Source organism: Larus michahellis, chromosome 2 (genome assembly GCF_964199755.1).
Source record: "Larus michahellis chromosome 2, bLarMic1.1, whole genome shotgun sequence".
In the NCBI taxonomy this organism is placed as follows: Eukaryota; Metazoa; Chordata; class Aves; order Charadriiformes; family Laridae; genus Larus; species Larus michahellis.
In genome coordinates, this window is record NC_133897.1 from 8,014,690 (window position 1) to 8,027,698 (window position 13,009).

The 13,009-nt window shown below is 44.4% G+C and overlaps 1 protein-coding gene across 14 annotated transcripts in view; it reads right to left on the reverse strand.

Moving 5' to 3' along the window:
• The window catches only part of PRKAG2 (protein kinase AMP-activated non-catalytic subunit gamma 2), a 236,415-nt gene that overhangs the window by 52,857 nt on the left and 170,549 nt on the right, over positions 1-13,009 (reverse strand). For 13 of the 14 annotated variants that reach the window (XM_074574045.1, XM_074574048.1, XM_074574050.1 and 10 more), the window contains one exon: positions 553-637. In XM_074574045.1, coding sequence (XP_074430146.1) covers positions 553-637 — 85 coding nt within the window. Of the gene's footprint in view, positions 1-552; positions 638-992; positions 1,125-13,009 lie in introns of those variants that run through there. The other variant, XM_074574059.1, reaches the window with a different exon arrangement.

A 13,009-nucleotide genomic window follows, 5' to 3' on the forward strand; every position in this document is an offset into this window, starting at 1 on the left:
AGCTCGTAATAGGGCAGCGAAGAACCGAGAGAGCAGCCACATAAGGAAAACGTAGTTTACAGCTGTCCGCTTTAAACAGATGCATGCATATCTGTAAGGAGGAGAAGCTTTAGTTGAAAAAGCTCTCCATCGCTGCTCGCACCTCACTCTCAAAGTCTATATTTGGTATGGCAGACGTATTCGAGGAGAATGAGTGGTTTAGGGGGAGGAGGAGGGGATGCCATGAAGGCTCCTTCCCCCCAGCGCCGGGGACCCCATCTGACTGAACGGCCGATTAAAAGCGGGCACCGCCGGCCCGGCGGGCGCAGGCATGTGCTCTCCACCGGCTACGGGACGGCGGGCGAGAGGGGCTGCAACCACCGGGACAAAGGCACCGCCGAGGGGCCGGGGCGGGGGAAGGTCGCCACCCGCCCGGCCCGGGCACGGCGCAGCGCCCCTCCCCCGGGCGGGCACCTCCTCGGGGGACACCCCGCTCCCTTCCCTTCGCCCAGACCCCGCTAGCTGTGCGGGTGCGTACCGACACCCTCCACCCCCCTTTCCTTGAATTTTTACCTTCATCTTCGAGCTCTAGTTTCTCCAGCATCCCTTCGGAGGCGGCCGGGAGCTGCGAGGGAGCCGGAGCCGCTGCCGCCGCCGCCTGCGGGAGGGAAGAGAGGAGAAGGAGATGAGCATCCAGGCACGGACTCACCGGCCCCGCGGCGGCATCGGAGCAGCGCGGCGCGGCGGAGGGGAGCGGCGGCGCTAAGGGGGCGGCTGGCCGCGCTTCCCGCCGAGCGCTGAGTGGAGGGAGGGCGGGACGGCGCTGAGGCCGGGCGGCGGCTGCCCCTCGGCCTCCCACACAGGCAGAGGCGCGGCTGGCCGTGCGCTGCCCCTCACACACTCACTCACTCACACCGCGGGGGGAGGAACCGGGACTCGCCCTTCCTCCCCCGCTCCCGGCGGCTGCGCCCAGCCCATTAACCCTGCGGCCCCCGGGCTGCCCGCCGCCGTGCCTCCGGCCGGTGCCGCCTCTCCGTCCCGCACGGAGGGAGCAGCCGCCGGCAGCCGCTGGACGGACGGGGAGGCCGGGCGCCCCTTCGCCGGACGGCGCTTCCCGCCACACCTCGCCGCCGCCTCTCGCCCGTCCCCCCCCCTCCCCCGGCGGGGGGATTGGTACGTTCCATTTTGCTGCAGTCGAGCCCGTTGGCCGGCAGCGGGAGGGGAAGGTAACTACCACTTCCCCGCGCAAAAGGGAGGGGGAGGAGGGAGAGGCTCACTGCCCCGGGAGCTCCGCCAGGCCAACCGCCGCTCGCAGCCGGTCCGCCGGCTCGGCCCTTCGCCTCGCTGCCTTGAGTGGAGCGGTGCAAGAGGAGGCGGAGGAGGGGAAAGCCCTCCGCTCCCCCCCGCGAGGCGGGGTTGGTATGGTCCCGCACGTTCACCTGCAAGGCAGCGGCTGGGAAGCCGACAGTTCCACTGCCCTGCGGGGGGGGGGGGGCGAGGGGGGCGAGGGAGCTGGGGGTTGCCCCGTGTGTGACAGGGAGCTCCCGCGCTGCGCCGAGCCGCCATCCCGGTGTACCCGCTCTGGGAACAGACGCGCTCGTTTCCATTTAAAGCGTTCGGGAAGTTACAAGTCAGGATTAGCCGAATGTCGGCGTCTTCCCTGTAAGTCGCCCGCCTGTCTCAGAGCTGGTGCCCGACCGCCGGAGCGGTGTGCTGAGGAGGAGGGAGGCGGCCTGGCGGCGGAGCCCCCTCCTCGTAACGCCCTTCGGCTCGGCCAGCTGGGCGGGAGGACGGGACCCGGGGATTAGTGAGTGAAATTCTGGTTTACATTGTGTAGCAGATCAGACTAGATGATCCTACTTTAAAAATCACTCTTGAAAATAGACTGCCCCACCATGGCTGTCACTACAGAGCAGTGTTTCAGAACTCTCCTCAGCCGCGCTGGGTGTGAGGTGCTTGAAGGCCCCGAGCTTGCCCTCAAGCCCCTGAGCCCTAATGCTGACAGCCCAAACTGCCTGCAGTGCCTGAAGGATGGAGGTGACACCATGGGAGGCTTCTGCTCAGCAAGAGTGAGATTTATTGTACCCCAGCTTTACAAGTCCGCATCTGGGCTTGTAAACCAGGCTACAGAAGAATCAATGATAATAACGAAGTATTTAAAATAGATTCATCATGTAGATCTATTTGGACAGTGAGATGTGGTAAACTATATCTAGGCTTCCTTTACTATAATGAATAGTTCTCTCCCGATTGTTCAGAAAGCCCAGCAGGACCTGTTCAGACATGGATGCTGTAGAGGTAGATAAAAAGATAATTTCTTTGGCAATGGCAACAGATCTTGTGGGCAGACACACATGCATGCTGCCCCAAACGAGTCACAGAAGCCATTAGAGAACATTTAAAATGTATTGGTCCCTAAGGAGAGGCTCAAGCTTCAAAAGTTCAGCAAGTCCTTCAAGGAGGGAAGGTTGAATAGATCTAGCATAGCACAGTAATGTGCACAGAACATAGGGAAGTATGAAAGATAATTAGAATTAAAGCTATGGTGGGAGGAGAGCGCCAAAAATTACGGGAAAACAGAAAGCTGACTTATTTCTCAAGTCCAGAGACATTTCAAGCCAGGAAGCTAACCACTGGTAACAGCTCCTTTTTCCCAAGCTGCCTCTTTCCAGGGACGCTTTTAAGGATAGACTGGGATGTTAACAATATCCAGTTCTTCTTTAATGTAAAATCCTTTGGAAAGAAAATCCCGAAATATTTCATTTTTAGTTGTATTTTTAAAGACTTCAAGGATTTCAATAAATACTCTAACTGACCAGCCAGAGAAGATACCAAAGTGATTCATATTAATTTATAATATTTTCAGTCTACTAATTAAAATGCTTTGGAAGCTTTTAATTATCTCTGGGGGCTATCTTTAAAAGCTCTAAATAATATACCATCCCTGCCAGGTACCTTGATACTGATAAGAGTTTTTAACCTCTTTTGCTCCCCAAAATAAAAGAATAAGATGGCATATCTGATTGGAAAGAACTGTCCTGATTTTGTTTCTTTTTTTAAAACAACAAGTATTTACTCCCCATAATTAAGTAGTAAGCACGAGCCACGAGGAAATACAACTCTCAGGTTGTTTGTAGCTGGAAGTGACACCGAGTCTTCAAAGGTGTGCATTGCATTTCACCTGCTAGATATGTCACCATACAGATATGTTTATAAGAAGTCAGTTAAGCCTATTTCATGCAATGAGCTACACTGCACTGTGAACGTCAGAGCTTATGGCAAGATCCAGGTTTTACAGCGGCAGAATCTACATCCAGACCAAGAGTACTATGAGAAACACAAGGTAATACAAAGGCAGTAATTTAGTATATAACAGAGATTATAGCTATGTTGTAACATCCGTATTGTTCAAAAAACCCCAAAGGAAATTGAGAAATAAAGGCTGATACTCCATGCCTCACTCTGCCTGCAGTCTTACAATTTGTTTAAACCAATTTTGGAACAAGCTGCTGATCACGGTGTTCATTTTGCTCCTCGCTTTGCATTCTAGCTCCTTTTGGCTTGTAGGCAACGCAGTGAGTCAGAACAGGAAACTGATGCCGCCGAAAACCAAATGGACCAAAAGAAAAGATTGTATTTTGTCCAGATCAGTTCCTGATCCAACTCACTGTGCCGTTGTACCAGCTAGCACTGGCATGAGGAGTGCCAAGGGACAGAGTGACAGTGGGACCACACCTTCTGGAAACAACCCTCTCAAGTCTGCTTAAATCACAGCAAATTGTGAAAACACTGCCATGTTCATTGTGAACTACTACAGCATTAGACAAATTAGCAGATATTTTCAACCATCGTAGGTATTGCTTCTCTCCTACAAACTCCACCTGCCATTTTACAAAAAGATAACTGGTTAAAAACAGGGGAAAGATTTGTCTTTCAAAGGACCTGTAATTCCCACCAAGATGATATCCTATATTGTAACATTACAGTATCTGTCTATTGTGACAATTTGTTTACTGCCACAAGACTATAACTGAGGGATTTGTCTAGATTATGGTTTAAATATTTGCTATCAGAGCATGTCAGGTAACCCATTTTAACTGTTTGAGATACCCAATGCGACAAGACAGTATATATACTTCGTATAATTAATACTGCTAAGCAAAATAAATTTTACATGTAAAAGTTTAGAAGAGAAATATATGCAAAACCAAAACTGCCTGAATACATTTCTTCTTTGCCAGGTTTCAGTTCGGTTTTTACAGGAGCATTACTTACGCCAAAAAACATGAAGCTATGACGTAACGCCAATACAGAAGCGTAATACAGCAGTGCCAGCAATCTTTGTAGAGGCAACGTAAAACAACTCAAGGTTGATACGACAGCAAAAGTCATAAAAACGTGGATGTAAACAAAAGAGGCTTTAGGACTTCTGGGAAGGCTAGAACATAAATTTTCATAGGTAACTGCTTGCTTTGTCGCTGTGTGGTTTTTTGGGTTTTTTAGCTTTCAAGGGTAAACAGAGTTACTAATACTCTGTAGAAGTAAAATCAGTACTGTAAATTATATATGCACTTATAATTAATATGTTAAAACCTATCTGATAATCTAGGAGTCCTTTTAGTCCTATGTCCTATTTTCATAAGAACACGCTAAGTATTTAAATTGTAGGGATGGTCCAGCGATGTGAACAGCAATTAACATCCGCAGAAGATTATTTTTGATGTTGTTTCCTGACATCTTGCCTCCCTGAATTAGCAGGAATGCATCCATTGGGATAGGGATCTATCAGTGGCAGTCATCAGACCAGCTACATCAAAATGCTTTGAACAACACCTACTGTGTAGCTTTTCATATTTAACGGGTTACCCTAGGCGGCTGCTGCTGCTTCTGCAGCAGGAGAAACAAACGTTTCTAAGACATTATTCACATAGCCTGTTTTAGACAACTACTTGGGATAAAATGATTTGCAGTCACCAGATCTCCACATCTCCACTTGGTCAGGTTCATTCTGCTCAGCATAGCTGTCTGTAAGGGAAGGTGGGGGGAGGGAGCCAAGAAACTATAAACTAACCAGTGTAACTTTGATTCCAAGATGGATAAGAGAACAAATACACCCATTTTAAGTAGTTGGAGGAAAGAAGGATCATCAGTAACAGCCAACGTGTATAAGCAATGCCACGCCAATTTCAGTCACTTTAATAATAGGCTGTAAATGTGGTCAGCAGATGCAGCAAGAGTTAACAGGACTTTTGACACTATCTTGCATGACACTCACGCAAGCAAGCCAGATAGTCAAGATGAAATGACTGCTAAAGGTCACAACAATATTCACAAGGAAGGTGGTAAGATTTCTGTATCTAACTGGAAGGGTTTAAGAGAGGGTTCCACAAAAGTCTGTGTTCTATTTAATACCATTCAGTGTTTTCACTGATGATGAAGGAATAATGAATAACCCGATCGCATTTTCAGATGACTCAATGCTAAAAGATACTGCTTTTTTAGGGATAGCCTTTGAACTTAAAATAATCTTGAGAATTGCCGTAATGCTTTGAAAAACAGGATGCACTTTGATATGGGTAAGTAGAGCATGTTACACAATAATCAAATGCAAAAGTAAAATGGGAAAGGATTGGCTTGCAGCAGTCATGCAAGGAAAAGACCTGAGAATGAAACTAAATGTCAGACAACAATGTCAGATTCTTGGAAAAAAATCACATTACAAATGTGTTATAGGTAAGACATGGAGTATCTGTTCTACGCATTGCCTGGTTAGATGCCAGCTGGGATACTGCATTCAGCTTTGAGCACTGAACTCAGGAATGAACAAAGCGAGCCCAAAGAAAAGCAAAACAATGATCCAGGGGTTCAGCAAACATAATCTGTAAAGAAGGACTTTAAAACCTCCCAGTTTCTTAGTCTAGAAAGAAAAAAAAAAAAAAAAGGACTGAAGGAACATAAAATAACAGTCTCCAAATATAATGTGTGTTTGCAAGAAGGAAAGTGATAAACTATCTTCTGGGTCCACTGGTTATGGGATAAGAAGTTATCTACTTAGCCTTTAGCAAGGAAGCCTTAGGTTGGACTTTGGGAGAACTTTCTGAACACAGCAGTGAAGCACCAGCAAGCTTTGCTGAAAAGAAACTGTAAAATCTGTCGCAGGAGGTTTTTAGCCACAGGTTGAAAAAACCCCATTTGTTGGAAATTATTTACATATAGTTGATTGTGCTGTGAGGGAAAATGAATTTTTAATGTCCTTTCCAGACTCTCCTTTGTTTCTATTTTTGTCCAATCTTTAGAAAAATATATTTAGTCTTGGTATGATAACTCAGTGAAAAGTACATGTATGTTTTGTACAAAAGCCAGTTGACTAACAATCAAATACAAACGTAAATTTGCTTTGCCCCTCCCCCCAACAAATAACCTTAATTCTAAATTAGAAAAATTCTAAAGCAAATATTGTTTTGAGTAATAATAAAGATGAGGTATTAGTCTTTGATGACTGGGTAGGAATAGCAAGAACAACCTAAAAAAAGAAATGCTGCTGCAAATCACAGTCTGCGCGGAACAGACTTACTCAGGCATTGCATCAAAAACGTTACCTGTGCTTTATTTAGAAGTAGGCATTTCCAGGTAAATTCCAGGCTACCTTTCTCAGAGCTTTTCCTGACTTTTCTACCCCTCCTTTCATCCTGATCAATGATGGCTCAATACTGATATGCCGGGGGTGCCACCTGCACCGCTCACAGCTCAGCAGTAAAACTGAATGTCCTTCCAAGTACTTCAGAAGGAAAAAAAAAAAGCTACTCACCTTATAAAAGCTAATGGATTGAAGAGCAACAAGAAGGAATTCCCATCTAAATGCAAATCAAGGCAAACCCATTTTGAATGCAAGAGTAAACTACAAATGGTAATTTTCCCACCATTTGCTAGTGCTCCTTACTACAATTAGAGTTCTATACAACGCCAGTAGGTAACAGCTCTTCTCCTGATGAGCAGTCAATGAACAACTCAGAATTTTTCCAAATGTATGTCATAGATACGCTTATTCTGTTGCAATCTGTTTATGCAAAATTAAAAACTGCTTATTTTTGGTTACTTACTGCTTATTTCTGGTTTAATTCAGTGTGGTTCATGAAGTGGAAAAAGACAGAAGTTACCGGAAAAAAAGGTTTCATCTGCTGGTTAAACTGTAAATTAAACTCCTACTTGTTTTCTGCTGGAGTGTGATAACTGATAGCAGTGGTTCACAGCAGCCGAGAACAGTAGAATCGGCGAGGCTGAGGTTAGGATCCCACCTTGGATCCCTCTGGATGTAAAAGGTAACTGTGTGGTGAAAAGGCTGCTGTGGCGTGGCCAGAGAACATGGTCAGTCCCAGTGAAGAGCTCTGGGCCTGGTTCTGCTGCAAAGTCCTTACCTCGAAAAGCTGGAGTGAACAGAGCAGCTGTGCAGTTGTAGTTTCTACCATTTATTCTGCGGAACCCCCTGTTCCAGCACCAAACAAACCAGGAAGGAAGGGGAGGTCTCATACAAAATAGAATCATAGAATCATAGAATAGTTCAGATTGGAAGGACCTTAAAGATCATCTAGTTCCAAGCCCCTGCCCTGGGCAGGGACACCTCCCACTAGACCAGGCTGCTCAGAGCCCCATCCAGCCTGGCCTTGAACACCTCCAGGGATGGGGCAGCCACGGCCTCCCTGGACTCAAGTTTTTTCTTCCTGTACCTGGAAGGAACGCAATAAAATTTGCTCTAGTCCTAAAAGGCTTTTGAAATATGAAATGCTATAATTGTGTCAGTGTGTAGCATGTAAAAATGAAGGTGGTGACAACGCAGAAATAACAGTTTGTTTAGAACACAGTAACCAAATCCATAACAAAACCTGGCATTGACAATGCACTCTATTGGCACTGTATGTTCTCCACTGGATCCTTACTGGTGTCAGGTCAGTGCCCTGTCTCTAATCCAAAGCCCTCCATGAATTACACACAACTGTCCTGCAGCAGGTATGAAAGTGATGGAGCCAGTGTATTTATCCTATATGTATCTCTAATACTGTGTGGTGAGGTTGAAGATGGCTCTAATGGTTTAATTTTAAAACAGCTGGAACAGAGTTTGCCATCGGCTAAGAACTCTACCCTGAAAGGGTTTTTTTTTCTTCATCCCAGTATCATCAGAATATGACTCGCCCAGTGGTCCTAAGCAGGAGCCTTTTGAGATGGAAAACAGAACACCTCTATATTGCTTTTACATTTTATAGCTAGTAACTAGTCTCCCACTGCAGGTATCCTCCCACATAACAGTAGCTACAATATTAATTACTTTGCAGAGTTAATTATTAGTGATAAGCAGTCACAGTTGGGGATCTTTAGTAGGTTAAATGGATAACATAAATGGAACAATAGTCAATTTTAGCCAAATCCTAAAAAAAAAAAAAAAGGAATATAGGAGTGCATTCAGCAGTAGGAAAGATGATGAAATGGACAACTTGCATTTCTACTAAATCCTCCCTGCGGTGACAGTACTGAGCGTGAGATCTGTTTACCCTGAAGACCTGGGAACTGAATGCGCAGAGTGGTGTCGCATTTTCAGTGGAGAGTCCTAGTCCTTCCTAAATATTTCTGTATGGAAATGAACTTGCAGTTTAATCCCAGTGAGTTCTGACACTGACTTAACTGAGAAACAGAAGAGATTTACAAAACTCCCTCTGATCTAACACCAGAAACAAAGAACTTCTCTTTTACACGGTGGCCTGCAGCACCTCACTTCAAAAAAAAAATAAAATGGTACCAGTAGCAGAAGAGTTAAGCACTTCTAAAAAATAAACTTCAAAGGAAGTAAAAGACCAAGGAATAGTCTAGATCCCCAGCTAAATTCTTAGACGTAGAGAGAAGTCAAGTGGAGAAGAGGCAGGATTCGTTCATGTAACGCCTCATCTCTAGCCGTGTGTCTGAGCCTCTATCGCTGCACCGCAGAGGAGGCAGAGCTTTGAGTCCGGAATATCAGAGGCATTCTCTATATAAGCCTCTGTGGCCAACATTCATTCCTCAGATTACTCCTGTAGAATACAGGTGGAGTCCAAATCAATATTACCAGCGTGGCACATTATTAATCAAACAGCCCAACAGTTTGAATTCTGACCTTTTGAATGCAAAGTTCAAAAAAGTTAAGTGCTTGCGAGGAACTAACCTGTATTTGTTAAGAATACTGATGTTACAAGCGCACTACCTGATTCTGCAAACACAGGGATGCCACTTAATCTGTTCCGGAGTTTTTAAGTGTTCTTGTCTTAAATGTTTGTTATCGTATATGCTCAAAAAGCTATGCTTTAGCTGTTTTCACACATATGCTTGAGTGCTCCTTAGTCTCTTTGAAATAGAACCTATCTCTTATCACACCGAGGGGCACGGTTAAGGGCAAGGGGAAATTACTGCTGGAGAAAGCTGCAGCGTTCAGGTAATGAGCCTGGTGACAGCAGGTATTTTGTTGTGACAAAGGTACATTAAAAAAACCCCAAAGAACAGATTAAGATAATACTAGTGGTAAAAAACAGGTAAGCGTCCACTAATTTAAAGTGAATGGAAAAGAAGAATAAGCGTGAGCCCACGTTTACATGGGTCTTCATTCACCGGCATTGAACAGAGGATTATTTGTGTTAGTTAAAGTAAAGCGCTTACTTAAATACTTTAGCTGGATTGAGGCCAGAGTACTGAGGAATAATCTGCAGAACAGAAGCCACCGAGAAGAACAAATTTGAAAAAAAAAAACCCGCTCAGAGCCAATTCTGATTTAAATAAACACGTTTATGATACACTGTTTCGCTTTCCTCATCTAAGTGTTATATTTCAAAGCCTCGGTCATGGATAGTGACTTCACTGTGCAAACTCTTATTACACCAGCTTTCAATGATGATACTTTTTAAACTTAAAATGAAGCACCTTTCGCCTAACAAAGACTGAAGTTAATTGACACCACACTTCAGGCTTGAGTAACCTATGCAAAATTCTAGTAACCTATTAGTAGTTTACCATTAAAATGTAATTTTTGTGATCATCATCAGTTTTGAAAGGCTGGCAGCAGATCCGCTGAGCCCAGACATGAGCAGGATGATGCAGGTCAGAGTTACAAGGGGGGGTTTACTGAAAAATAGAGACAACCTTCAGCTCAGAGCTGAATCACCCACGGTCTCAACAAAACGTCTGTGAGAAATTTACACAGACCTGGACTGAACAAATAATTCACTCGGTGGCACAAGCTGCACTAAGAAGCAGGTAACGGCAGGCTAAACGCCGAGCAAACGGGCTGCGCTACAGGCGACCACTTTCTGCAGAGTTTATCGTGACTGAGGTCTCAACAGGGAGTAGGGCTCCAGAAGGAGTATTTGAAGGCTATCTCAAAGAGGCAGGGGAAGGTAATGAAGTGTTTTTCAGTGCAGTTCGAGAAGGACTTCCTCGTCCTAAGAAGGACTTCCTCGTAGCACTGGGGGGTTGTATGTTTGCATTAGATTTCAAGCCTGACAACCTCCAGGCATGAGTGCCATCAGTGGCCCCGCTCAGGCTTGAGAAGTCTGTTATCTCAGAGTAGCGACTGTTATGTGTAGACAAACCAATATATTAATAAACTTCCTTCAACACAGAGCCTATGGTTGACCTGTAATCTGCAAATAAATTACTTCCTGACAAAAAGCTGTTTTTCAGATGGCACTGGATCTGCATAGCTTGAGGAACATAACCCTCTTCCTGAATTACTTCCAGATCTACTGCTGATCACCATAGGCCTAATTTTTGTGGACTGCTTCTTTTTTATTGTTATGAACAAAAGAAATCTGCAATGACAACAACATGCAATGGATACCTTCCTTCTGTCACGTGTGCTTTCCCTTTTGATAGCCTCTAACTATATCCTTCCTTCATTTCAGGTACACTGCAGGTGAAACCAGATCATCCTCTGTACTGGTTCTGTGGTCTGACACCCTCCGGGAGGAATGAAGCAAGGACTGTGCTAAGCAAGAAGCATATCAAGTGTCTAAGTTAAATGTTTTATGACTACAAACAATATCGTAAAGAGACATGGGAATACTGGTAAGGATTTTCCCTATACTCCAGGAACCAGAATTGAAAAAATTTCAAATTAGTTCCATGCTAAGGACCAGGGACGCAGCTCCAGCAAGCCTGCCACCACGCTCATGTTACTGCAGAGCTTGTGGAGATGCCGATACCAAAGTGTATTCCTGGGCAGCGGATGCTTATAGTGGGGATAGGGCAAAGACTGGGTTCACAAGCACATAAACTTAGATGGAGATTCAGTCTGTAGCTAAATGTCCACAAAGGGCTGAAATTATGTCTTGACGTGCCTCCCTAGGGCTTTTTGTTGTAGCTTACCACAGGCTCTCAAAATACGGAAATAAAACATTGCATTCCATATTCAACAGCCTGTTTGAGGAGACATCTGTATTAACATAGAGTGGTACCTCCTAGTTAACACCGGTATGAAAATGGACTGTTTAAATTGTCATTACAAGGTAAGGTAACAGTTGAGTCATTAGAGAATGTAGCCTTTCTGAAGTAAATAGAAAAATTGGTACTGATTTCAGTAGAGTCAGGATTAAATTCTATTTACTGCACATTAGGTTGTGTATAAGCCCTACGGAGATGCCTCTTTGCTTCTGAAGCACGCTCAAGTAGCAGAATGGAAATTCAGTGTCAGCTTAACTTAAATGGAAAAAAAAAAAAGCAAAACAGTTGAATGTTAAATTAAATAATGCAGTCAGTAGTTGGAGATTAAAGTGGTTGTTCCTGCCCAAGTGGTCATATATCAAAGTTAATCAACTTTTGAGACAAGGAGCGTCATCTTTTGAGGTTAAGAGTTCTCAGAGCTTTGGACCTTTGTCTCAGGGAGACTTTACGTGTCCTGTGGCGTCTGCCAGAGAGGGAGCCAGTGAAAGGGCTCATGGAGGAGCAGTGGCAGCACAGAAGGGAAACTGCTGCTGGCCGGGCAATCCCAAGAGCGCTCTCTAACCTTGGCCATTGGCGTTTCAGCTGGGTTGTTTTCAGGAGATGACCAAGTAAGGCCTTGTGAGGGACAGTATGGGACATTCCTGCAAGGAGAGCTGATTTGGCTTTGACATTTCAGGGGCTGTTACATTCATTTTTAGTTTGTTTTGATGGTATTTTAAGCTCTTGGGAAAGGCACACCGAGTTCGGAATAAATGCCTTGGCTATGGACCTCTAGAAAAACATTAAGTATTTATTTAAGGTCATTACTAGGCTTAGGTAGACATTACATTGATTCATGGTTTTAAAGTAATTTCATGTCTAGTTGTGGTAAAAACAATTAAAATGAGCAAGTCTACATTACATAACATCAATTTTTGGGAATGTTTATATATATACTAATCCTTATGTAATGTGCAGGACAATGTCCTATGGTAATTCTCTGAAAATTAACAGTTCTTGAGAATGTCTGAACTGTTTTAAAGGAAGCTCTAAAATAAACATACAACTCAGAAGAGTGGCCAACTTTACAGTGATCTTTTGTGTAAATCTTGATGTGCTCTGAAAACACGCTAGCTTCCTATACGTTATTCCAGTCTGCCGTGTAAAAGCCTGTTGCTATAAACTTTAAACACAACACACGCTATCTATGGTTAACTTATCTTAAATCACTTGCAGCTCCTGTTCTAGAAATATCTGAGCTCTGTAGAACTTTTCTGTGTATTTATCATCACAACATCTCTTTGACTTAGAGAAGGGTTACCCCCTTTTTTTTATATATGGGAAACTGAGGCACTGGGAGACTTAGAGTCGCACAAGTGATCTCCGAAAGGGTAGATGGTAGCAGCCAGCTCTCTCTGATCTCTAGCTACTGGCACTATATTTTTCTCCCTTCTAAACTCTTGTTTTCCTTAATGACTCTGCAACTGAAATGCTCTTTGAATTCCAAGATTTATTCTCTAAAACAGCAACAGCCAAATGCTTGAGGCCATCAGGAAAAGAAGGAAGGTTGAGGAAGGCATCCTTTTCTCCAGAATGT